General features: G+C 40.7%; 1 protein-coding gene across 4 annotated transcripts in view; it reads left to right on the forward strand.

Moving 5' to 3' along the window:
- Positions 1 to 26,185, forward strand: part of MACROD2 (mono-ADP ribosylhydrolase 2) — a 2,147,232-nt gene that overhangs the window by 1,908,756 nt on the left and 212,291 nt on the right. For all 4 annotated transcript variants that reach the window (XM_043882748.1, XM_043882750.1, XM_043882749.1 and 1 more), the window contains exon 9: positions 24,761 to 24,842. In XM_043882748.1, the coding sequence (XP_043738683.1) occupies positions 24,761 to 24,842 (82 nt within the window). The remainder of the gene's footprint in view (positions 1 to 24,760; positions 24,843 to 26,185) is intronic.

Below are 26,185 nucleotides of genomic sequence, written 5' to 3' on the forward strand. Positions count from 1 at the left end.
ATGCACCCAACATAGGAGCACCTCAATGCATAAGACAAACACTAACAGACATAAAAGAAGAAATTGACAGTAACACAATAATAGTAGGAGAATTTAACACACCACTCACACCAATGGACAGATCATCAAAACAGAAAATTAATAAGGAAACACAAGTCTTAAATGATACAAATTATATGAGATGGATCTCATTGATATCTTCAGGACATTCCAAATGCAGAAGAATATACCTTCTTCTCAAGTGCACATGGAACATTCTCCAGGATAGACCACATCTTGGGTCAAAAGTCAAACCTCAGTAAATTTAAGAAAATTGAAATCATATCAAACATCTTCTGTGACCACAAAACAATATGAGACTATATATCAATTACAAGAAAAAAACTATGAGCAACACAAACACATGGAGATTAAACAACATGTTTCTAAATAACCAACCGGTTACTAAAAAAATCAAAAGGGAAATCAGAAAATTTCTAGAAACAAATGACAATGAAAACATGACCACGCAAAACCTATGGGGTGCAGCAAAAGCAGTTTTAAGAGGGGAGTTTATAGCAATATAATCCTACCTCAAGAAACAAGAAAACCATTGAATAGACAGCCTAACTTTACACCTAAAACAACTGGAAAAAGAAGAAGAACAACAACAACAAAAAAGCCAACAAAATTAGTAGAAGGAAAGACATAAAGATCTAAGCAGAAATAAATGGAAAGGAAATGAAAGAAATAATAGTAAAGATTAATAAAACTAAAAGCTTGTTCTTTGAGAAGATAAACAAAACTGACAAACCTTTAGCCAGACTCATCAAGAAAGAAAGAAAACAATCAAATCAACACAACTAGAAGTGAAAAAGGAGAAGTTACAACAGACAATGCAGAAATGCAAAGGATTATAAGAGACTATTATGAACAATTATGTGGCAATAAAATGGAAAACCTGGAAGAAATTGACAGATTCTTAGAAAAGTCCCATCTTCCAAGACTGAACCTGGAAGAAATAGAAATTATGCACTAGCCAATTACAAGCACTGAAGTTGAAGTTGTGATCAAAAATCTCCCAAAAGACAAAAGCCCAGAACCAGATGACTTCACAGAATTCTATCAAACATTTAGAGAAGGGCTAATGCCTATCCTTCTAAAACTCTTTCAAAAAATTGAAGAGGAAGGAACACTTCCAAACTCATCTTACAAGGCCACCATCACCCTGATAGCAAAACCAGACAAAGACAACACAGAAAAAAGAAAACTACAGGCCAATATCACTGATGAACATAGATGCAAAAGTCCTCAACAAAATTTTAGCAAACAGAGTTCAGCAACACATCAAAAAGCCCATACACCATAAACAAGTTGAGTTTAATTCCAGGAGTGCAAGGATTCTTCAATATACGCAAATCAATCAATGTGATACACCATATTAACAAATTGAAAGATAAAAACCATATGATCATCTCAATAGAGGCAGAAAAAGCCTTTGACAAAATTCAGCACCCATTTATGATTCAAACTCTTCAAAAAGTGAGCATAGGAGGAAGCTACCTCAACATAGTGAAGACTATATGTGATAAGCCTACAGCAAACATTATTCTCAATGGTGAGAAAATGAAAGCATTCCCCCTAAGATCAGGAACAAGACAAGGGTTCCACTTTCATCACTATTATTCAACATAGTTCTGAAGTCCTAGCTACAGCAATCAGAGAAGAAAAAGAAATAAAAGAAACATATCAGAAAAGAAGAAGTAAAGCTCTCACTGTTTGCAGATGACATGATTCTACACATAGAAAACCCTAAAGATAGTATCAGAAAACTAATAGAGCTAATCAGTGAATCTAGCAAAGTTGCAGGATTAAAAAATCAATACACAGAAATCACTTGCATTTCTATATACTAACAATGAAAAATCAGAAAGAGAAATTAAGGAATCAATCTCATTCACTATTGCAACAAAAAGAATTAAATATCTAGGAATAAACTTACCTAAGGAGACAAAAGAACTATACACAGAAAATTATAAAACACTGATGAAAGAAATCAAATATGACATAAACAGATGGAGAGATATTCCATCTTCCTGGGTAGAAAGAATCAATATTGTGAAAATGACTCTACCTCCAAACACAATCTACAGATTCAGTGTGATCACTATCAAATTATCAATGTCATTTTTCACAGAACTAGAACAAAAAAATTCACAATTCATATGGAAACACAAAAGACCCCGAATAGTCAAAGCAGTCTTGAGGAAGAAGAATGGAGCTGGAGGAATTAATCTTCCTGACTTCAGATTATACTACAGAGCTACAGTCATCAAGACAGTATGGTACTGACACCAAAACAGAAATACAGATCAATGGAACAAGACATAAAGCCCAGAAATAAACCCATGCGCCTATGGGTACATTATTTTTGACAAAGAAGGCAAGAATATACAATGGGGCTAAGACAGTCTCTTCAATAAATGGTGCTGGGAAAACTGGATAGCTACATGTAGAAGAATGAAATTAAAACACTTCCTAACACCATACAGAAAGAAACTCAAAATGGATTAAAGGCCAAAATGTAAGACCAGAAACTATAAAACTCATAGAGGAAAACATAGGCAGAACCCTCAATGACATAAAGGAAGATCCTCTATGATACACCTCCTAAAGTTATGGGAATAAAAACAAAAGTAAACAAGTGGGACCTGACTAAACTTAAAAGCTTTTGCGCAGCAAAGGAAACTGTAAGCAAGGTGAAAAGACAACTCTCAGACTGGGAGAAAATAATAGCAAGTGAAACAACTGACAAAGGATTAATTTCCAAAACATACAAGCAATTCATACAACTCAATGCCAGGAAAACAAACAACCCAATCAAAAAGTGGGGAAAAGATCTAAACACACATTTCTCCAAAGAAGACATACAAATGGCTAAAAAACACATGAAAAGATGCTCAACATCGCTCATTATTAGAGAAATGCAAATCAAAACCACAATGAGATATCACCTCACACCAGTCAGAATGGCCATCATCAAAAAGTCTATAAACGATAAATGCTGGAGAGGGTGTGGAGAAAAGGGAACGCTCTTGCTCTGTTGGTGGGAATGTAAACTGATACAGCCACTATGGAAGACGGTATGGAGATTCCTTAAGAAACTAGGGATAAAACCACCATATGACCCAGCAATCCCACTCCTAGGCATATACCCTGAGGAAACCAGGGTTGAAAAAGACACATGTATCCCATTGTTCATTGCAGCACTATTTACAATAGCTAGAACATGAAAGCAGCCTAAATGCCCATCGACAGATGAATGGATAAAGAAATTGTGGTACATATACACAGTGGAATATTACTCAGTCATAAAAAGGAATGCATTTGAGTCAGTTCTGATAAGGTGGATGAACCTAGAACCTATTATACAGAGTGAAGTGAGTCAGAACAAGAAAGATAAATACCGTATTCTAATGCATGTATACAGAATCTAGAAAAATGGTTCTGAAGGGCAGCAATGGAGAAACAGACATAGAGAACAGACTTATGGACATGGGGAGAGGGGAGATGGGGGTGAGATGTATGGAAAGAGTAACATGGAAACTTACATTACCATATGTAAAATACATAGCCAACAGGAATTTGCTGTATGGTTCAGGAAACTCAAAACAGGGGCTCTGTGTCAACCTAGAGGGGTGGGATGGAGAGGGAGCTGGGAGGGAGGTTCAAAAGGGAGGGGATATATGTACACCTATGACTGATTCATGTTGAGGTTTGACAGAAAACAACAAAATTCTGTAAAGCAATTATCCTTCAATAAAAAAATTTATAAAAAGTGAACAAGGGGCTTCAGTTCTAACCTCATATCCTTTCTTATAGCATTGTGATTTGGGTCCAACTTGAGGAAAGGAAAATAGGAAGTCAAGACCCAGGAAGAGGAATTAGTAAAAGGTTCACAGGTGTGTTGGGTTCCACTAGGGGAGAGGTTGAAAAGGCATTGGACACTTGGGGCCGAAGTGAAGAGTCTGTGAAATGAGGTGTGAACGAAGCCTTTTTTTCCAGGGCCATAGTGATGTAATCCATCATGAGAGTGACACAGAATGAGGTCTGATTCATTCTTGACACCGTCTCTAAGTACGAAGGACCACTGTTAGGGTGGGCTTTGTGGTTTGCAGCAGGGCTGGACCTGCAGTTGTCTGGCAGTTATTTGGGATGCCTGTGATGTCCACTGGTAGAGGCATTGGGAGTGGTATAACATCAAGAACTATGAAATTTGAGAATAAGTAAGCCCTCGGAAAATTCTAGTGTCAACCTCTTTATTTCAAAGATGAGAAAATAGATGTTCTGATCAAGTCCATGATTTGTTAACAATCAAGCCCAAAATTAATGAGCAAAAATTCCAGAGATTTTTTTTTTTAATCCAAGTAATTTTGAGGGTTTGGGTGAGTTTTTTTTTGTTTTTTGCCTCTGGTAGACCCCAAATAAGTTGGTCACTATTTGTTTACTTCATCTCAATTTCCCTTGCGTCTCACTAATGGGAATTACAGAAATACATCCCACAGAAAGCATCATATTGGTTGCTTTGCTTTTGAACAGTGTGATTGTCTGGTTTTAAATTCTATTGTTGCTGTTTTCTAATGCTTGGATAAAAGATAGACAGGTGGGTGAGTGGACAAGTGGGTGGATGGATGGATAGATGGATGATGGATGGATAGACAGATAGATAGAGGACCTTGAACTGTGATTTGGACAGACTACGCAGCCCAAGGCTGTATGGGACATGTCATACTCTTGACCATTTTTGTCTCAGGAGTTTGCTTCATCTCTCAAGAAATAAACATCTGGCCTTGCTAAATAAGCTAGACAATTTAAGCTAGAAGATTCAGTGCCCAGAAGAATTTGACTAGAGATGAACTATATTCTGAAGCAGAATTGTTTAGTGGACTAAACAAGGACGGTGGTAAAGGATCTGCCCACAATGCAGGAGACCCTGGTTCAGTTTCAGCGTCAGGAAGCTCCCCTGGAAAAGGGGTAGGCTGCTCACTCCAGTATTTTGGGGCTTCCCTGGTGGCTCAGACGGTAAAGAATCTACCTGCAATGCAGGAGACCTGGGTTTGATCCCTGGGTTGGGATGATCCCCTGGAGGAGGGCATGGCAACCTGCTCCAGTATTCTTGCCTGGAGAATCCCCACGGGGTCACAAAGAGTCAGACACGCCTGAGTGACTAGGCACACACACATTGGGAAGAGACAGGAAGCAGGAGCCAGCATGTCAGTCCTGCCCCTTTCCCTCCGTCCTGGTGGCACTGCCCTTGTGTAATCTCTCTGCTGCTCTCACCTTAGGCATGAAATGCGGCCATTCATCACGCCTCTGTTCTGAGTACTGCAAGTGTAATAGTGAAATAAAAGAAGTAATGGACACGAAAGACACTCTGACAATGAAACAGCTTTATGCTGATGCCAACTGGCATCGTTATCACGCATTTATCATCACCATTTCCCAGGCCTCACCAACTGACTGAGCTTGGACATGTTCAAAGAAGGCAGGGGCTCATTTCTGAAAGATGACTCTTACTTGATATTTAGGTAAAGTATGATTAATGCTCCTTTTAAATGGACAGTGCGAGCAAAGTAACGTTTTTCTTGTGGATGGTGTATACCAATTCATGTTTGCGTGTTGGTTAATTCTGTGTGATATTTTCCCTTCAGCTATTTTGCTTTTAAAACAGCTTAATAAAATGACTACTGCTAAATAAATAGGCCTATTCCCAATAACTGATACTTAGGTAAATTTATGCAGGAGATATTTTGGTGTTGCAAACCAAATTAACTAATTGAAAATCCATTAACTTCAAGGCTCCAGATGGATATTTAGGACAATTTTTTAGTATAAATGTAAAAGTCATTGTAAAATTTTCTTTGGCATGTGTGTTTTATTTCTACCATGGGCCTATTTTAAAAATCAATATCATAATAATTATATCAAAGAAAAAATAGCAAAGCATTATGTACATGTTCAAAAAGTTGCAACTGAAGGTCCAGCCACTCCAGGAAAATGAAAGATATGTAATTAGCATCTGCAATTTTCATTGCTCCCTGACACCCCTGAACTTTGTGGCAAATCATGCTGTCACCTGTATCAATTAGACATATGTAATGATTGTGATTTCATGGCATTAGAGTAGGAATATGAAGGGTCCCCTTTCATTCTTCACCCATCCTCACTCCTGCCTTATATGCATAATCTCAATTCCAGCCCCAAACACACCATTTCACTTGGGTATTCTCTCTTGCCAACTGTCAATCTACTATCCTCTGCCATTTGCCTGCAGATACTTGAATGACAAAAATTTAGTTTGAAGAGAAAGCTATGAATAGAAGCATGGTGGGACACATGTACACCCATGGCTGATTCATGTCGATGTATGACAAAACCCACCACACTATTGCAAAGTAATTAGCCTCCAATTAAAATAAATTAATTTTTTTAAAAAGAAGTAGAAGCCTAGAACATATAGAAATCTCACTGACGTTGCCAATGAACAGACTGACAGAATCACTCAAAGAAGCAGTCAACTAGAACTACATTTGGTGACATTGTACAAATCCCTTATAGGAAATGACCTGCTCAGAGTTATGAAAGATTCTAGGACAGAGTAATTTTGAGGACCCTTCAGTCAGGAAACTTATAAACCATATTTTAAACTTATAAACCATAAATCATATTGGGTAATATGATAATCACATAAAATATCATCAACCTATAAACATCCCTTCTTCCCTTGGATCTCTGTAATTGTCGACATTTATTGAGCACTTAATGCAAATCATCCTTTCTTCCTTGCAGCAGTCTTGTGTGGCAAGTAAAAGCATAAAAGTCCCCATTTTATAGATGTGATAGCTGAGCTTTCATGAGGTTAAGTGATTTGCCCAAGGTTATGTAGCTAGTATGGAGAAGGAAATGGCAACCCACTCCAGTATTCTTGCCTGGAGAATCCCATGGACGGAGGAGCCTGGTAGGCTACAGTCCATGGGGTCGCTAAGAGTCGGACACAACTGAGCAACTTCACTTTCGCTTTTCACTTTCATGCACTGGAGAAGGAAATGGCAACCACTCCAGTATTCTTGCCTGGAGAATCCCAGGGACAGAGGAGCCTGGTGGGCTGCCGTCTATGGGGTCACACAGAGTCGGACACGACTGAAGTGACTTAGCCGCAGCAGCAGCATGTAGCTAGTACATGGTGGCAGCAGGCTTCATAAGCAAACTCTGTGCAGTGTCCACCTGGTATTATAGTATTTGTGTAAGGGATGATCTCCTTTGTGTGGGAATATCTCCATGAAAGCAGGAGAATTTCTGGCTTACACATCCTGGTTCCTCCGTAAGCCCAGCCACTGTTTCCAAGATGAATATATACATTCAGCTCAGTCTGTATTGAGTGCCAGCTCCATATTTGATACACAGTGACAGGAGGAAAGATAAGGACAAATGACAAGGCAGTACAAAAAGCCCTCATTGATGACCCAGGGTACATGTCAGCAGCAGATTTTATCAGAAATATCCTAGTGAATAGGATTTCTATAGGAAGCATAAAATTGTGTTGTGGGCAAATTATTTTATAAAACATCATCAAATATTCTGATAATTGCCTAGCACATTAAGAGATCACTCTTAATTGCATTCACTCACTCTGTAGTCTAATCTGCTAATGAAACTGCTGTTCTCAAAGTCAAGGTTTGGGGGGTGCACTGGGTTGAAAAGTGCCCCTCTTAAATACATGTCTACCTGGGATCTCAAAATGTGATCTTATTTGCAATAGTGTTTGCAGATGTAATTCTTTAAGATGAGCTCATACCAAATCAGAATGGACCCTAAATCCAGTGACTGGTCTTCATACAAGAAGACCATGTGGAGGCCATGGGAATAACCACTGACCAGCTGCATAGAAATGCCCAGAGATGAGGAATACTCATTAAAAGGTGATTCCCGGGCACCCTCCAAACCCGCACATCATATTATCTGTGAAAGAGGGTCAAGAATCAGCAGTTTTACTTGGCATCCTGGAGGTTTTATGCTCACTAACATTTGAAAGCTTTGGCTTTTGGAAGTGTGAGGATACATAAGGTATAGTGCCTCTCTTCTGGGTGTACTTCTTGGTCAACGAGCTGAGTCATATAAGGTAGCATAAGAAGGGGCAACCCTACTGTACATGCAGAGAAGGCAATGGCACCCCACTCCAGTACTCTTGCCTGGAAAATCCCATTGACAGAGGAGCCTGGTAGGCTGCAGTCCATGGCGTCGTGAAGAGTCAGACACGACTGAGCAACTTCACTTTCATTCACTTTTCACTTTCATGCATTGGAGAAGGAAATGTTCTTGCCTGGAGTTGCCAGTGTTCTTGCCTGGAGAATCCCAGGGATGGCAGAGCCTAGTGGGCTGCTGTCCATGGGGTCGCACAGTCGTACATGGCTGAAGCGACTTAGCAGCAGCAGAATTTCTCAGGTCTTCATCTGTGAGCTGGAGTGTGGGAAGACCCTCCTGTATAAGGCTTCACATTCCAGGCTACATTAGGTCAATATTGTGCAGTGATATTACAGCAGAGACGTCTTTCGCTGATTTTGTCCCACACTGGGCTGCCTGGGATGTCACAGGTTTCTGTTAGTTTGCTTTCTTCTATTTTCAGTGGATTTCTACTTGAACTTGCCCCTCTGGTACATTCTGCAAACTGGAAGCATTCATAGAGACATATTTACTTGATGGAGCAGCAGTGTTCTCTAATCTGAAGACCCTGACTTTTATTTCTACTGCATTTTCTCAGTGGTGGCAGCAAGAGTGTGGTTTTAGTCCATTTTAGCAGGAAAAAAAAAAGTGATTTCCTGGCTGGACACAAAAGAGAAAAAGTGGTCTTTTCACTACTGAGCAAAATCAAGAACACCATAAGAGGTCTTCTTGTAAACCCACGAACTATGTAGTCCAGAAAGTTTCCATTAACCATTTCACACCCACTGGCTACAGAAGTGTGACTGAAGATTAGAGCTGGTGACTGACTTAGGAAACATAGAGGTTCCTTCGTCCTGGAATAGATGGTAAACCAATGTTAGCAGTGAGATGCTCAACATCCTGGGGAAAGAGACTAAATGATTCCCTAGAGCCCAGCACTTTTCTCAAGGCGGGACCTCAACACAGTTGAAATGTTTATGGCTTCTCCACATCCAGTTTCCAAAATGTTTAACTTAGGAGTTAAGTATATTTTAAATAATTTGTTTTCTGGAATGTGCCTTTGTGTTTCACAACTTAGAAATTAAATAGCATAGCAGAATCCTGGTTCAAGTTCTTCAGTGAACACATCATCAGTGGGTCTTTCCGAATACTTTTTACATCTGTTCACAAAATTAAATGTTGGCTTCCCCTCCCCAATCTCCCCTAAAATATAACATAGAGAATTGGTCTGTTTTCAGCAAATAAATCATCCAGTTAAATTCATGGAACAAATCCATACTTCAGGTGGAAAGTTTAGTGTGGACTGTGGGCAGTGTTATTTCAGGAATGTATCTCCCTTAGCAATTAACTAGTTACTCTAAATTGTGCCGATATGCCAATTACATTTGCACATCTTTGTAATTTGGGCACTTCCCCTCCTGCTGAAGGATGGTAGAACAGAACATTATTAGATACAGCCCCGATATGAATGAAGCATCATTTTTCCTGCTGAAAATGCAAACAAAGTCTTTATTTTTACTGCTCTTAAATTTTGACCTGTAACTGGCATCCATGAAAACCAGGAAACAGCCGCTGTAGCGTTTAGCATCACAGATGCTGCCGCAGAAGTGAGTCTAAAAAAATAGATTTTTAAGGGATTACAGCGGCAGACGTTACATAACGAGACTCAGTGTAATGATGGGGGAGGGGAACATCTGTTGGCTATTTTCAGAAAGCTGCCATTCTATTACCCTCTATTAAAATAATCTTAGTGGATACTTGACTTTAATTGTTCATTTTTCCCCCCATGTTCCCCCCAGTGATTATAAAAGTTGACATGCAGTTGACATTCCTATGCTCTAGTCTTGCCTTTTCTGTTTTTATTTTTGGTAGGTTGGTTATTCTTTTACTGTTTTCATTGTTTTGTTTTTCTTAAAAAGAAAGAAAAGATTCTCTTACTACAAAATTAAGATAATAGCGATTTCACAGGGAGTATTCTGGATAACCTGGGTTCACACAGTTGAAGCTACATACCTCAGAGCCTAGCAGAGAAATGTTCAGTAACTATTAGTCCTTTCTCTCCTGTTTCCCTGAGAAGGTTTGATATCCATGATGGATTTGGTTTTAAAATGTAGAATTTAGAAGACTGGAGCATAGCTTAACACTGTAGTACCTAAAGGTAGATGCTTTTGGAAGTTCAAATATCTTTATGTCTACCAGTCTGTCTCTCTCATGCAAATATATCAGTATACCAAGCACACTGGCTTTATGTCAGACAGGCATACTTTTCTGGCAGGAGTGGAGTCCAGCCCCTATGGAGTGTATGCAGCCGTGTGCCAGGTAGGACTTGAAACTGCTATAAGGCAGCACCTTCCTTGAGGATCTGTAAACACTGGGAGGACAAACACTGTTTCTATATGCCTACCAGCATGAGCTTTTTGTGCAGTCCATTAAACAAAAGACCATGTGGCAAAACTCAAAATTAAATAACATTTTGCAGGAGGTATTTTGCCATGTTGAGTCCCTGAGTGAGACAACCCTTGAGGGCATTCTCTGATAGACATCTGAAAAAAACTTAATAAACAACTGAAAGCTGTATTTGATTTTCAGAATATGAAGTGGGAATCAACTTTATTTCAACCTGTCAGGGTGATGGTGGTGTGGTTTAGAAGGATGGCGTGGATGTGGATGAACCGCAGAGGGGAGAGGGAAGGGAGTCAGGGCCGTCCTTTTTCCTCAAATGGCCCTTCTTTTGGGGTCCCGTAGTCAGAGAGCTGGGTCATCAGGCCGCTCAGAGCCTCCTTGTCCAGGAAGCAGTATGCCTGAGGGCCTTCTTCTCTACCCTTCAGCTGGCTGCATCGCTTGCTAGATGGAAAGAGGACTAAAGTAAAAGGTGTGTCTCCCCCAGGGATTTATGTTCCGGTTGGACACACGTTCCTTCATCTGACATTTCAAGAGAGTCATTGGAAGTTGAAACAAAGAAAGAAGCAGACTCACAGGTGTAGAGAGCAAACTAGTGGTTACCAGTTGGGGAGACGAGAGGGGCAAAGCAGGGGTGGGGGTTAAGAGGAACAAACTATTATGTACAAAAGAAGCTCTGAGGATATAGTGTGCAACACAGGAAATACAGCCAGTATTTTATAATAACTATAAATGGAGTATAATCTTTAAAAACTATGAATCACTGTATTATACACCTGTAACTTAAATAATATTGTACAGCAACTATACATCAATAAAGTCTATATAAATAAATATAAATCTATATCTGTATATGTAATATATAATGTAAACATTAATGTAAGTGTATAATATGTATAACTAGTATAAAATATATTATTATATATAATAAATAAATATATCTATATAAATAGAAACGAACAATCCAGGGCTCAGAGCAGACAGTGTCTGATGGAGAAGATAAAGAGAGGACCAAGGGTGGCTGGGAGGAGAGATGTAAACAGAATGCTCTCTTTTCCGCCCTTGTCTTCTATACACTCCAAAACTGCATAAATGCCACCCACACACCTGACCGCTACCACCCCCCAGCCCTCTGGGGGCACTTTAGAAGCTCTTTGGTTTGCTCTTTCTTGTTGTATGAGACATGAACATAGGGAAAATTACTCGGGAGTGATTGTCCCCCTTGGCGTTTGTCTTTTGAACAAAAAGATCCTTTCTGGCGGGAATGGGAGGAACACCAGCTTGAGAAAAACAGCTTTTGTCCTCACAAAATGCTCCTTGGGGATGCTGTGTGAATCAGCTTCCTTTGAACCATAACTGGCATCCACAGGACTGCCAGATATGGATGGAAACCTCGGGAAAATGAGAATACAGGGACAGTGATGTGCAAGGTTCTCTGGGGGCCCCCATGTCACTGGACTTGTGAGCAGGCTTCAGAGACACCTCACGGCTTGGCATAGCATCCCTGTTTTGAGGAGAGTTTTTGTTTCTCCTGATGATGGCATTTTTTTTAAGGTCATGATCTGTGGGCTTCCTAAAGCATTATCCGCGCCATGGGCAACCTCAGTAAGCTACAATGAATGACAATTCTTCCTTGAAATTTTTAATTATGGTGACACACACAAAAAAGAGTAATTATTAACTTTTGTAGCTGAACCACCTCTGCAGATGTTCTTCATCAAATAAAAGGGAACAGAAACAGAAGTTCTTAGAAGCTGAAGTATGAAATATACAATAGGGGTTTGCAGCTGCGTTAGCAGGGTTGACAAGGGCGCCACGTGAGTGCCTGATACACAATAGCTCCGTCACTGGAAGGGTAATTTCATGTCATGGACTATATTGTGAAGAAGAACTTTGAGTCAAAAGACCTATTCCTGGCATCGTCTTCTTGCTGGAAGGGTATTGAGTGTACCATGCAAGTGACAGCAAAGTGTGCGCAGGAGGTCTATACCTTAACTGAGTCAGAAGCTGAGTTATATTAAATCAGCCTTTGTGGGCTGGATCAGTTCAGTTCAGTCACTCGGTCATGTCCAACTCTTTGCGATCCCATGGACTGCAGCACACCAGGCTTCCCTGTCCATCATCAACTCCCAGAGCTTGCTCAGATTCATGTCCATCAAGTCAGTGATGCCATCCAACCATCTCATCCTCTGTCATCCCCGTCTCTCCCTGCCTTCAATCTTTCCCAGCCTCAGGGTATTTTCCAATGAGACAGTTCTTTGCACCAGGTGGCCAAAGTATTATAGGAGCTTTAGCTGCAGCATCAGTCCTTCCAATGAATATCCAGGACTGATTTCCTTTAGGATGAACTGGTTGGATCTCCTTACAGTCCAAGGGACTCTCAAGAGTCTTCTCCAACACCACAGTTCAAAAGCGTCAATTCTTCTATACTCAGCTTCCTTTATGGTCCAACTCTCACATCTATACATGACTACTGGAAAAACCATAGCTTTGACTAGACAGACCTTGTTGGCAAAGTAATGTTTTTTAACATGCTGTCTAGGTTGGTTATAGCTTTTCTTCCAGGGAACAAGCATCTTTTAATTTCACGGCTGCAGTCACCATCTTCAGTGATTTTGGAGCCCAAGAAAATAAGGTCTGTCACAGTTTCCATTGTTTCCCCACCTATTTGCCATGAAGTGATGGGACCGGACGCCATGATCTTAGTTTTCTGGATGTTCAGCTTTAAGCCAGCTTCTTCACTCTCTTCTTTGAGTTTCATCAAAAGGCTCTTTAGTTCCTCTTCACTTTCTGCCATTACGGTGGTGTCATCTCCATATCTGAGGTTATTGATATTTCTCCCAGCAACCTTGATTCCAGTTTGTGCTTCATCCAACCCAGCATTTCACATGATATACTCTGCATTTAAGTTAAATAAGCAGGGTGACAATATACAGCCTTAATGTATTCCTTTCCCAATTTGGAATCAATGCATTGTTCCATATCCCGTTCTAACTGTTGCTTCTTGACCTGCATACAGGTTTCTCAGGAGGCAGGTAAGGTGGTCTGGTATTCCCATTTCTTTAAGAATTTTCCACAGTTTGTTATAATCCACACAGTCAAAGGCTTTAGCATAGTCAATGAAGCAGAAGCAGATGTTTTTCTGGAATTCTGTTGCTTTTCTATGATTTGTAGGCAGGATACTGAGAGGCTAAGTTGAATTTGACCAATTTTCTTCTCATCTCATCATCTGAGTTCTCCCCAAAGCAGACTCTAAAACAAGGACTACAGGTAAATTATTTGTGGATCAAGTAGGGGTGAGAAAGGTTAAGAGAAGCATGCGATCAAGTTTACACCCTGCACAACCAGAAGTTTCTCCCCTTGGAGAACTCTTGATTTTTGCCACCCAAGGGTGATGCAGTGAAGATATTTTCAACATCAAGTCCATCTGGTCTTTGCTTGAGAACTGCTGGGTTGGGAAGCATTCATTCTCCAAAATCCCAGTTTACTGGATGTTTGGTTCGAGACTCTTATCACTAAGAAAGGCTTCAGGCTTTGACAGTCCTAAGGCCCGAGGGGATATGGACAGGACCCAGAGTGCCTCACATCTCCAGACCAAACCTTCAGACCATGTGGACTCATTTTTATGGATTTGTTAAAACCCACTGAAGTAACCCACCTCTTACTCAAAAAGAAATCCATTATTTTTAATCGAAAGAATATGCCTGGTATTAGAAATAAGAAATAACATCTGCAGAAGTGTGTCTCAGCTCTGGGCAGCTTCAGCCACGTCAGGACAGACTTTCCCTCGACTTCCTGTGGGTAGCACTGCCACTGTTCTTATCTTGGATTGGCACGGTCCCCCTCCTCCCCGCCAATCATCTGAGGGTGCTTTCTTTGGCTTCAAGGGCAGGGCAGGGCAAGGCATGTGTATTACCATGCTAACATTTAGAACCAGGGGTCCTAAGCCCTTGTGTGTGTTTATCTCTCTTCTATGTGAAGCATTTTATGAAAGAGCTTCAAGGATCACAAGAGATATGTCATTTGCAAGGGTGTCCACTTTGATGGATGCAAGGCAGGTTTGGAAATTAACTTGTATGAATGAGCCTCCAGCTCAAGTCAAAATAAGTCTTGGTTCTTTGGCTCCATGGCCATTTTTTCTCATAAAGTTGAAGAAAAGTCAAAAAGAGCAATTTATCAAAACAAAGCAAGAAGACTCTGAATTGTACTGCCACCGAGTAATGACAGATGAACTGAGTTTGCAAAAAGCCCCCAACAATAAAGGATTCTTTTTATGCATGCAGAAGTAATTTCAAAATGCAAAGATGCCCTTTGAGTGTGTATGGATTATGAATGCTCTCCAACTCCTCTGAATGTCTCTGGAAACACAGAAAGAAAATTTTTCTCATTCTGTAATTTACAGATTAGAATACTAGTGTCTGTGGTGGAGTGCGCAAATACAGACATACTTAATACCTTCAAGAGCCAGAAGAATTATATTCAGTGACATTTGACAACGATATTAAAATATCAGACCTGAGACTCCTGGAGGGTCTTGTGAAATCTTTTCCATTACTGCAGCTTCAACTGTGAACTTATTCTTTTTTTTTTTTTTCCTTTCTCTCATTGGCTGGTATGATCAAACTGAAAAAAAAAAAAAAAAAGAAAGCTGCTTTATATATAATATGGACCATTTTTGTAAATGTTTCTTTTAAGTTAGAATTCCTCTGCAAAGTTGGAAGTAGAATAAAGTGACCTTTCCGCATACCAGCCAGTAAAAGCATTTCCAGTGTTCTCTCTTTGGTTTATACTTTTCCTTGACCTGTTTTAAAAGATCAGGATAGAACAGTGATTTTATCTCTATGCCAGTGGTGTGCTAAGTGTTTCAAGTACCTTGTGAATAATAACTTTATAAACAATCAATGTTTATGAGCTTACTGCATGTCAGGCCCTTTGCCAAGCACTTTACCTAGACTGTCTCGAGTGGTCATTACAGCAAGCTGTGACAGAAAGATTCTGAGATTCTCCCAAGATTCCCAGTGTCTGGTGCACACATACCTTCTCCCAGTTGTTTAAATAGTAATCTAGGTCTGAAGATGCAGGGAAGCGGTTGTTCAGATGTAATTAAAGTCCCAAATCAGTTGACCTTAAGGTAGGGAGACCATCCAAGTGGGCCAGATGACAAAAGTTCTTTACATCTGGATCTAGATGTCAGATATGAAGGAAGTTAGAGATTCAGAATCAAGGACTTAACTCACCTTCACTGTCTTGAAGAAGGAGGCAGGTTTCTGGCAAGGGAGGCAGGTGGACTCCAACTGGCAGTCAGCCAGAGGACAGGGACCTCAGTTCTCACCTGCAGGGAACTGTATTCTGCCAGCAAGAAGGAGCTTGGCAGTGGCTTTCTCTTCACAGCCTCCGGATTAGCGGTCAGCCCTGATGACACCTTGATTTCAGCCTTTTGATACCTGACCAGAAAACACAGTCACACCAGGCAGATTTGATCTACCAAACCCTAAACTAATAATCAGAGGTTGTTCTGAGCCACAAGCTTGGGGTCGCTTGTTATGCAACAGAAGAAGCTAATATATGACCCCACAAGGTCAGCATTTCCATTTTAGAGAGGAGGAGACCGAGGCTTAGAAAGAGTAGTGGCATGCTCAGGATCAGAGAGCAGCTAAGTGGTCAGGTCCAGGTTGGAACACAGCCAGCTGGCGTTGGAATACAGGGGTGACTCACTGTGGGAGACGGGAGACAGAGATGTCCCCAAGCCCGTAGCCCCTGTCTTCTCCTGTAAATATAAATATGATGGGGTAGTCACTCCCCAAATTAGTCAGAAGAGACTTTTTAAAAGATGTAATGAAGGTATTTAATCACTTTAGCTCATTAAAAAGGAGAGTTTCCTGATGGGGCCTGAACTCTTAAAAGGCATCTGCAGGTTGGAGATGGAGGAAGTCGTAGACACATACTCTTGCTGGCCTGAAAGGAAAAAGAATCCATATCCTGAGCTGCCTTCCAAGGCCACAATGACAAGGAATTGCAGGTGACCTCTGGAAGCTAAAACTGTCCCCAGTCAACAAGTAGCAAGGTATTGTGGACCTCAGTCCTACAGCCATAGGGAACGAGAGTCTGCCAACAACCTGAATGAGGCTGTAAGTGGACCCTGGGCTCAGGTGAGAACTTCAGGGCAGCTGACACCCGATTGTAGCTTCCGAGACCCCAAGTGGAGGACCCAACTCTGTACGGTCTGGACTTTTGACCTATAGAAACTCTAAGACAATAAAACTTTGTTGTATAAGTTGCTAAGTTTGTGGTCATCTGTTATATGCCACCAGAACTAATATACTGGGGCGAGGAGAGATTGGTCTCCTTTTACTCCACAGAATCAAAGAGAAGGGGCTAGGACCCAGAAATGTACCCATTTCTTGGTTTTGTTCTTTATTCAGTAGTGACTGTATCCCTTTCTAAGTCTGTTTAAACTTGACTTACCCAAAGCCCCAAGCAAGCTCCTGTTGTCCTGGTCTTCCATCCGTCTCAAAACCTGTTCTCATGTCATGTTGATACTTAAGCCTTGGAATTTAATTCACTTATTAGCAGCAGCCACTGTTTTGTGTTTTTTTTTGTTTGTTTGTTTGTTTGTTGGCATTTTTTTTTATTATCTTATTTTTTTTTATTATTAGTTGGAGGCTGATTACTTCACAACATTTCAGTGGGTTTTGTCATACATTGATATGAATCAGCCATAGATTTACACGTATTCCCCATCCCGATCCCCCCTTCCACCTCCCTCTCCACCCAATTCCTCTGGGTCTTCCCCGTGCACCAGGCCCGAGCACTTGTCTCATGCATCCCACCTGGGCTGGTGATCTGTTTCACCATAGAGCCACTGTTTTAGGAAGATCCCCAATATCCAAGCCTGCCCTGGTGAGGCTGTTGGTTTATCTGTCAATAAGGCTGAACATCGGCTTGCCCATCAGGCTGAATCTACACAGGATACCCCTCCATCAGTTAAGGCCATATTTGCCTGCACGCTAGGTCTCTGAGTGTTTGTCGTTTGTCATTGGGGAAGCAAGTTGCATTCATCAGACTCCATTCATTCTCCAAGGATCGCTGAACCCACGATAATCTTGGCTGTGTCAGCTGCCCTAGGACTGGTAGCCATGAAAAATGGAGGTCGGCCACAGATATTCCAAACCTGCTTTGCTGCGTAACCCTCTTCAGGGGCAGTGGCTGTGATGCTGAAAAAGATTAATAGAACTTATGTCATCATACTTATGGGGCGTAAAACCCCCAACTGTGGATTAATGGATATCTTGGTGGAGAAAAATACATTTTTACTCCTTTACGCCTTGATGGGTGAGCTACAGTTGGCATCAGAAGAAATAGAGAGATTGCCTTCAGAAGGTCAGTTTTTAAAGGACTTTTTTGACCTCTAAGTCAGTGAAAATGGATTTTTGATTGTTGACCAAGACAACTGTAACAAAAGACTTTCAATCTTAGAAAAAATTCTTATTGAAGTATAATATTCAAAGGACACAGATCCTAAGTATGACTTTTCACAGACCGAATGCATCTAGGGAACTAGCACCCAGGTTGAAAAACCAGGATCGCAAGCATTTCCCTAGGTGTCTTTTCACCAACCCTCACCCCAGAGTAATATGCTGTGTTTACTTTTAACACCATAGGTGACTCTTCCTATTTCTCTAACATTTTAAAACTTTATAGAAATGGAACCATACAGTGTGAGCTCCATTTTTTTATGGCTTCTTTTATTCAGTATTTTTAATTTGTATTATTGTGTGTAGTTATAAATTTTCAAGTCTTTCCAGTTTGTGTATCCCCTTGCACGCATGCGCGCATGCATGCTAAGTCACTTCAGTCGTGTCCGAATCTGTGCAACCCTATGAACTGCAGCCCACCAGGCTCCTCTGTCCATGAGATTCTCCAGGCAAGAATACGGGAGTGGGTTGCCATGCCCGCCTCCGGGGGATCTTCCCGACCCAGGGATTGAACCTGTGTCTCTTATGTCCGCTGCATTGAAGGCAGGTTCTTCACCCCTTGCACCACCTGGGAAGCCCTTTGTATGAATAGATCACAATTAATTTATTCATTCTACTCTTTGTGGGCAGTAAGTAGCTTCCAAGTTGGAGATAACTACAAATTAATGCTGCTGTGAATGTTGAAGTATGTGTAAACATACATATGCATTCTGCTGGGTGTCTGCCTAGGGGTGGAATTGTGGGGTTGTATGGTACGTACATATTCAGCTAATTTAGTAGGTACTGCCACATAATTCTCCCAAGTGACTGTAAAGCAGTATATGAAAGTTCTTGTTAACCCACATCCTTGCCAATATTTGAGACTGTTTATTCACTTTAAAAAGGTTTTTTTAAAACTGTTAAAACATCATAGTTTACAGGTACTATCATTGTTTCTGTTATGAAATTAAGAAGCACCCTGTATAAAAACATCAATGTTGGGCTCAGGCACCTTTGTACCTGGCATAGTTTCAATGGATAAGATGACAGTCAGTAACAATAAATGACTCACCCTTTGTGTAGCTCTTTTCTACTTTTTGTAAAACATCCAGGCCCCTCTATAATTCTGTACTTAGGTCCTCTGACAAACATAAGTGAAAGTCTTGTGTTCTTCCAAAAGAAGTCATTTTTGGTTCTGGAACTAAAATACCCTTGAAATACATCTGCCATGAACTTGCCTTTTAGTCAGCTCTGTTTTCCTTAACTAGTACTCTGGGAATATTTACAAAGTTCCTGTTATGTGTCAGGAACTACACAATGCAAATGTGAGCATCACCCCAGTCTTCGTAAGGTTCTGGTAAGATTGTAACAAGAACTACAGTTACATCATCAATTCCTAAAAATGTTAATGCCACCTTTTATATTATTTGCAAGTATGTGTTAGCCTGAGGACCCATCTGAGTTTACTAATAACTTGCACATTAAAAAAGAAGAATGTGAGTCATTTTAAGTACAGAAGTTTCTTTAGCTACCAAACATCACCTGCATACATTAGGAAGTTCACCAAGAAGATGGACTGGGACCAACCAAAGTCTATACTGAAGAAAGTCACCGGACTCTGAGTAACCTTGACAGGTTATACCCTTTCATAAAGGAGCATTTTTATTCTTATTTGCCCTGCATCATGTTCTTTACCATAGTATCCAACTAAATGATTTAAAGATTACATCAGTTGAAAAAAAAAAATTACATCAGTTGAGTGTAATTGGGGAAGCAGAACTTTATGAGAGATATGGAATAAGGATTTTTCTTATAGGGATTAGAACTTATTTAACAGTGAGAAACTGAGGAAGTCAGTGTCCAGAAGGGGATGACTTCGCGGAACAGAGAAGAGTCCCTACCTAGGGCCCAGCAGAGGGAGGTTCCGAACCTCCACATCTGACCAGGCCTGGAGGGTGTTATCAGGGCAGGAGGGTCCTGAGGACAGCTGGATGCCCAGTGGAAGTGAGCAAAGACAGTGGGAGCCACGGGAGCGAAGAAGAACCCCAGGAACAAACTGCCGCATACATGTGCCTCTCGGTGCCCAGGAGCCCGGAGCTGCTGTGGCCCGCAGAAGAGGAGCTGGTGCCCTGGGCACAGGGCTGCGTGTGTGCCTGGCCCAGGACTCAGAGGGCCAGCAGGGCTAAGGGAGGCCCTGTAGGCCACATCCGGATGAGCCAGGAATGAGCAGCAACACAGACCTGCCTGGAAGCCTCCACGCCTGCCCAGAGCAGAGGGTGCAGCCACACTGCTGCCCCCAGATCTCATAGCAATTGCTCTGTGGGCAACTCTAAGCCAGAACTCTTCACAGAAACGTGATTTCAGCTTGACTCAATTGAGATTGTATCACACAACCACAGAGACAGACTCTGAGATAAAAAAGGAGAAGAAAGAAGAGATAGAGATGATATAATGCAATCCTTTCCTTATGAGACGTGAACACTGAGGCCCAGAGAGACAATGGCTCGTCCAGTGTCCCAGAGCAAGTGACAGGCCCAGAAACTCAGTCCCTCGGGTCACCATCTGGGTGACTTCACAGAAAGAACCCTTCATGTGAAGGTAAGAGGCCTGGAATTCTGCCACTAATTGTTTGGCCTTGGGTGGGGGAAACATCTCTCAATTCTGGATTCAAGTTTTCTTATGAGAGACTTGCTAAGACCCACAAACTGAAGGTGCTCAATTAATATCTGAAGAACAAAAGAATAAATATAGTCTCTCAAGAACAACCATTTGTACAAAATCGTTTTATTTATACCTAATATAGAAGAAAATTGAAATCATGCTCCAAAGCCTCAGTACTGAGGCATCTTTCCATGTGCTCATGAAATTTATCTGCAGCTAGAATGGATCACCCAGGTTCTTCCTCCTTTGCACAAGTCAGATTTTCTATCTCTCAACTGTGTAGTAATTACACTGTCTGTATTCTTCTTGTCATTCCATTGTGACTTCTACTTGATCCAGTCAGTCTGAGCTTTTCAGTAGGAGTCAATGCCATGCAGCTGGAGAAGCAAGAATCCAAAAATGGCAATAAGCAGGAGCTAGAAGAATATCCAATTTCTAACTACGCGATTCGATGTTTTGCACGTGAATCCACAGTTTGGGCAGAATTCAGCAGGAAGGGCTCGTCTCTGGCCCAGATGGTATTACCTAGAGTAGCTCAAAAGCCAGGAGCTGAAATCACCCAGGGGCTACTCACTTCCAGCTGGGTCTGTTGGCTAGACCTTCTGCAAATGAATTCTCCAGGGACCTCTGATTTCCAGGGCACAATGATTAGGTATGAGAGTGAGTATCCCAAGAGAACCAGGCAGAAACTGTATCACCTTTCACAACATGGACCCAGAACTCACATATCATTTCTGCAAGGGTTCTAGGCACTCCCAGATTCAAGAGAAGGAAATATAGACCCCGCCTCTCAATGAGAAGATGGTCAGCATTACATCTTAAGAGGAACCTGAAGGATGGGGTATCTTGCACACCATCTTGGAAAATACAGTCCACCACAAGTGGTGACCAATACCCATAATGAGTTTATAAACACAGAGCTTGCCAGCTAAATGAGCTCTTATCCAACAATAGCCCCAAGCATATATATGTATGAGAATACATGCACATATGTGTATATATATAACAAGTACTTGGCAAATGAGGTTAATTCTTGGATTTAACTTGCTTCTAAGATATTTCCAGTGTTATGCCTAAGGATAAGGGCAGAGAACTGGGCCACCCAATTAGTTTAACATAAAAGTACTTTTCCTTCATCATCCATCTTCTCTCTGTGAGGAAAAAAAAAAAAGAATAAATCAGGCTGCTGAATTTTGGACCCATACCATTTCCATGGTAACAAACCCTAAAATGTTAAAAGGTGAATTATAATTCCATGCAATATTTAAGAAATCTGGATTTAGTCTGTAGTGCCTAAAAGTACACATAATAGCAGTGAATAACATTACCACTAACCCTCCCTCCCCCCCAACAAATGTACTCCACACACACATGCAACATAAGTGTTTTTTTTTTAATTCCACAATTTATATTAAGTGAACATAAAAATAAGGAGAAATTAGTACAAATGAGACTGTCTGGCTTGGCTTGTTCTTAGATCTGCTTTGAACCAAGTTTTCTTGTTTTGATTTTGATCTTAATTAGAGGACTTTAGAGATAATCTGATCATTTGAAGCCTGGAGAAAAAAGTCAGCCATCAAAAGCACAGAAGTGAGAATAATTATGGTGTTTGGAAATTATAAGTAGTTTACTGAAGCTGAAGAGTAGAGTAGGTCTAACACAGAATCTTACTTTTTTTACTGAACTATATTATATTGAACTATAATTGACTTGCAATATTGTGTTAGTTTCTGCCATACAGGAAAGTGATTCAGTTATACATGTATATTATATATACATACATAATATATATTCTTTTTCATATTATTTTCCACTATGATTTATCACAGGATTTTGAATATAGTTCCCAGAGCTGTACAATAGGACTTTGCTGTTTATCCATTCAATATAAAATAATTAACATCTACTAATCCCAAACTCCCACCTCATCCCTACCCTACCTCTCCTTCCCTTTGGCCACCGCAAGTCTGTTCTCTATGTTTATGAGTCTATCTCTGCTTCATAGATAAGGTCATTTGTGTCATATTTTAGATTCCACATGTAAGTGATATCATATGGTATTTGTGCTCTTTCTGACTTAGCATGATAATCTCTACGTCCATCTATATTGTTGCAAATGATATTATTTCATTTTTATGACTGAATAGTAACAGAATCTTATTTTTAATGTTAGGACTTTTAATTATGGTGTATTTCATATATATAGAAAGGTATAGAATGAGTATAGAATATGATATCTATGTACCTACCCCCATAGTTAATAGCAGTTACCCATCACCATATTTTTCTTGAATCTATTTTCTTTCTATATAAATAAAATATTCACTATTCAGTTAAAGCCTCACCAGTCCATCATTTTACCTTCCCTCCGTTTCCAGATATCATCATTGTCTTGAAGTTCATGTACAACTTTCCTACATAAGCTTCTGGGAGTTAGTGCTTATGAACAAATCTCTACACTCTTCTATATTTGTGTTTTAAAACTTTGTGTAGTGGCATCAGAGCATGTATGGCCTCAGAGCATGTATGTCCTTTTGTAACTCATTTTTAACGCTCGACATTATGATTTTTATCTTTAGCTACAGGGCATAAACACTCCATAGGGAAACTGGAGGTCAGCATTCAGTATTGCACAGATAGTTAATCACTCATTCAACTAAATGTATACGTAACCTGGAGAGTGAGTTGATGGTGAGTTTTTACATTTATCGAAAATGTTAATGCCACATAGGCAGGACTGGACACCAGAAACTCAGGTGAATAGAGGCAAAGGAAAGCAAGGTTATTTGTACCCCAGTCCTTCCATTTCTGAAGGCTAAGTGCTCTCTCCACCGTGTGGGAACAGTGGCTGGGGATGCACAGTTTTTGTTCAAGTCCAGTGACTGCCCAGGAGGCAGTCCACTTAGCTGGGGGTCTAGCCTTGTGCAGGGATCAGGAAGCCACATCTCTGAGCCTCCATCAGCTCAGAGAACCCTGGTGATTCTTCGTGTCCTAATCCTCTCTCTCCCCTCTCAGTCATGTAGATCACTCTCCTCCTAGGAACTCTGGGACTTGGCCCACGTGACTCTGTCCCCTACAGGCTGGGAGAGCTGAGAGGTTGGGTGGATGAAATCCTTTTGGGTTTTTTCCTGTCCTGTCACACACACACACCCCACTTCTGTTCCCTCCTGATGTTCTGTTCAATTGCCAGTTGCAATTTGATGAATGGAGTAATTTTTAACTTTTTGTACATTGTTAAAATAAAGGAACAAAGGGGGTGTTAGTTTTCAAGACACGAAATTGAGTCACTGATTTAATATCAGATATCCCTGAGCTGTTAGGTGTACCCCATCTCTCTTCTCTGGTACCAATTACTCTAGGAATGTCTCAGAGAAACTCCTTACATGCAGAAGCTCTCAAAATAGAAAAAAGGGACTGTGCAAACATTTTACTTCTAAAGTGGCATTTCCTTATTCAGTAATAACCTACCAGATTAGTTATATTGGCCTCATGCACTGTCAACTAATTATAGTTTATTTCTGCTGCATTTCCAAGTATGTAAAGCTAAAAGCAAGTGACTGCATGCAAATTATACTGTGTGAAGCTTTTTAGGTCATGTTCAAATACTAACAGTTTTGATAAATATATTTGTTTAACAAGGGTAGGACAAAGAGCTCTCTGTTTACTGACATACTTTATTGTCATTCCGCTCTACACCTCTCGTGTGGCTGTTTAATAGAACATAAAAGTCTAGGTATCCTGGTGGAATCTCAGATCTTATTTATAGCTTGCTGCAAAGTGGCTTATTGTCATTTATTGTTTCTTATTTGATTTATACAACATCTTTCCACCAAATTGCCCATGGGTTTATTTACATAGAGAGTGCATTCACACACACACACACACACTCACCTGTGTGCACTTCACTTGGTACTCTCATATAGTTAGCAATATAGCACCAAGAATCTGCGAGAGGGTCATCTGTTTATTTTTTGTTCCAAGACCATGTTCTGGGAATGCATTTGCCATATTTCCTCTCACTTTAGGTATCTATTGTTTGCCCCTAGGTGGATCGGATCATCTTCTGTGTCTTCCTAGAAGTCGACTTCAAAATCTACAAAAAGAAAATGGGCGAGTTTTTCCCGGCAGGTGAGTAAAGCAGTTTGTTTCCTTTGAAATTGGAAGTTGAAAAAGTGAGGGCATCACTTGTAGTTCTACTTCTTTATTTTGCCTCATAAATAGTCTTTCAAGTGTGATTTCCATACACCAGTCACGTCTGACAACTTGTGTTTTACTTTTTTTTTTTTTCCATTTATTTTTATTAGTTGGAGGCTAATTACTTTACAATATTGTAGTGATTTTTGCCATACATTGACATGAATCAGCCATGGATTTACATGTGTTCCCCATCCTGATCCCCCCTCCCACCTCCCTCTCCATCCCATCCCTCTGGGTCTTCCCAGTGCACCAGCCCTGAGCACTTGTCTCATGCATCCAACCTGGGCTGGCGATCTGTTTCACCCTTGATAATATACTTGTTTCGATGCTGTTCTCTCAGAACATCCCACCCTCACCTTCTCCCACAGAGTCTAAAAGTCTGTTCTGTACATCTGTGGCTCTTTTTCTGTTTTGCATATAGGGTTATCGTTACCATCTTTTAAAATTCCATATATATGTGTTAGTATACTGTAATGGTCTTTATCTTTCTGGCTTACTTCACTCTATAATGGGCTCCAGTTTCATCCATCTCATTAGAACTGATCCAAATGAATTCTTTTTAATGGCTGAGTAATATTCCATTGTGTTTATGTACCATAGCTTCCTTATCCATTCATCTGCTGATGGGCATCTAGGTTGCTTCCATGTCCTGGCTATTATAAACAGTGCTGCGATGAACATTGGGGTACACGTGTCTCTTTCAGATCTGGTTTCCTCAGTGTGTATGCCCAGGAGTGGGATTGCTGGGTCATATGGCAGTTCTATTTCCAGTTTTTTAAGAAATCTCCACACCGTTCTCCATAGTGGCTGTACTAGTTAGCATTCCCACCAACAGTGTAAGAGGGTTCCCTTTTCTCCACACCCTCTCTAGCATTTATTGCTTATAGACTTTTGGATAGCAGCCATCCTGACTGGTGTGTAATGGTACCTCATTGTGAAGGCCTAAAGGAGGTGACAGGAAATCCAGGCTATATGCCTCTTGCTCCTGTGAGGTCACTGTGTTGTCCTGGGAAAGTTGGTTCATCTCCTGAGTCTCAGCCCCTCACATCAAAAATGAGGGGCTGGACCGAATGGTATTTTCTCTTGCCCTAAATTTCATGTCCTGTGATTTCTTCCCCACACTCATAAGTTGTCCAGGTCTGTGCACACATCACCATGTTAAACATGTTAGAAGTTGTATGAAACCTGTTAATATTTGTAGTCACAATTCAGATTATTACTGCATCCCATCCCTCTTCTCCCCAGTTTTCTCACTCCAAATTGCAGTGGAGAGA

The sequence above is a fragment of the Cervus elaphus genome, chromosome 23 (assembly GCF_910594005.1).
Source record: "Cervus elaphus chromosome 23, mCerEla1.1, whole genome shotgun sequence".
In the NCBI taxonomy this organism is placed as follows: Eukaryota; Metazoa; Chordata; class Mammalia; order Artiodactyla; family Cervidae; genus Cervus; species Cervus elaphus.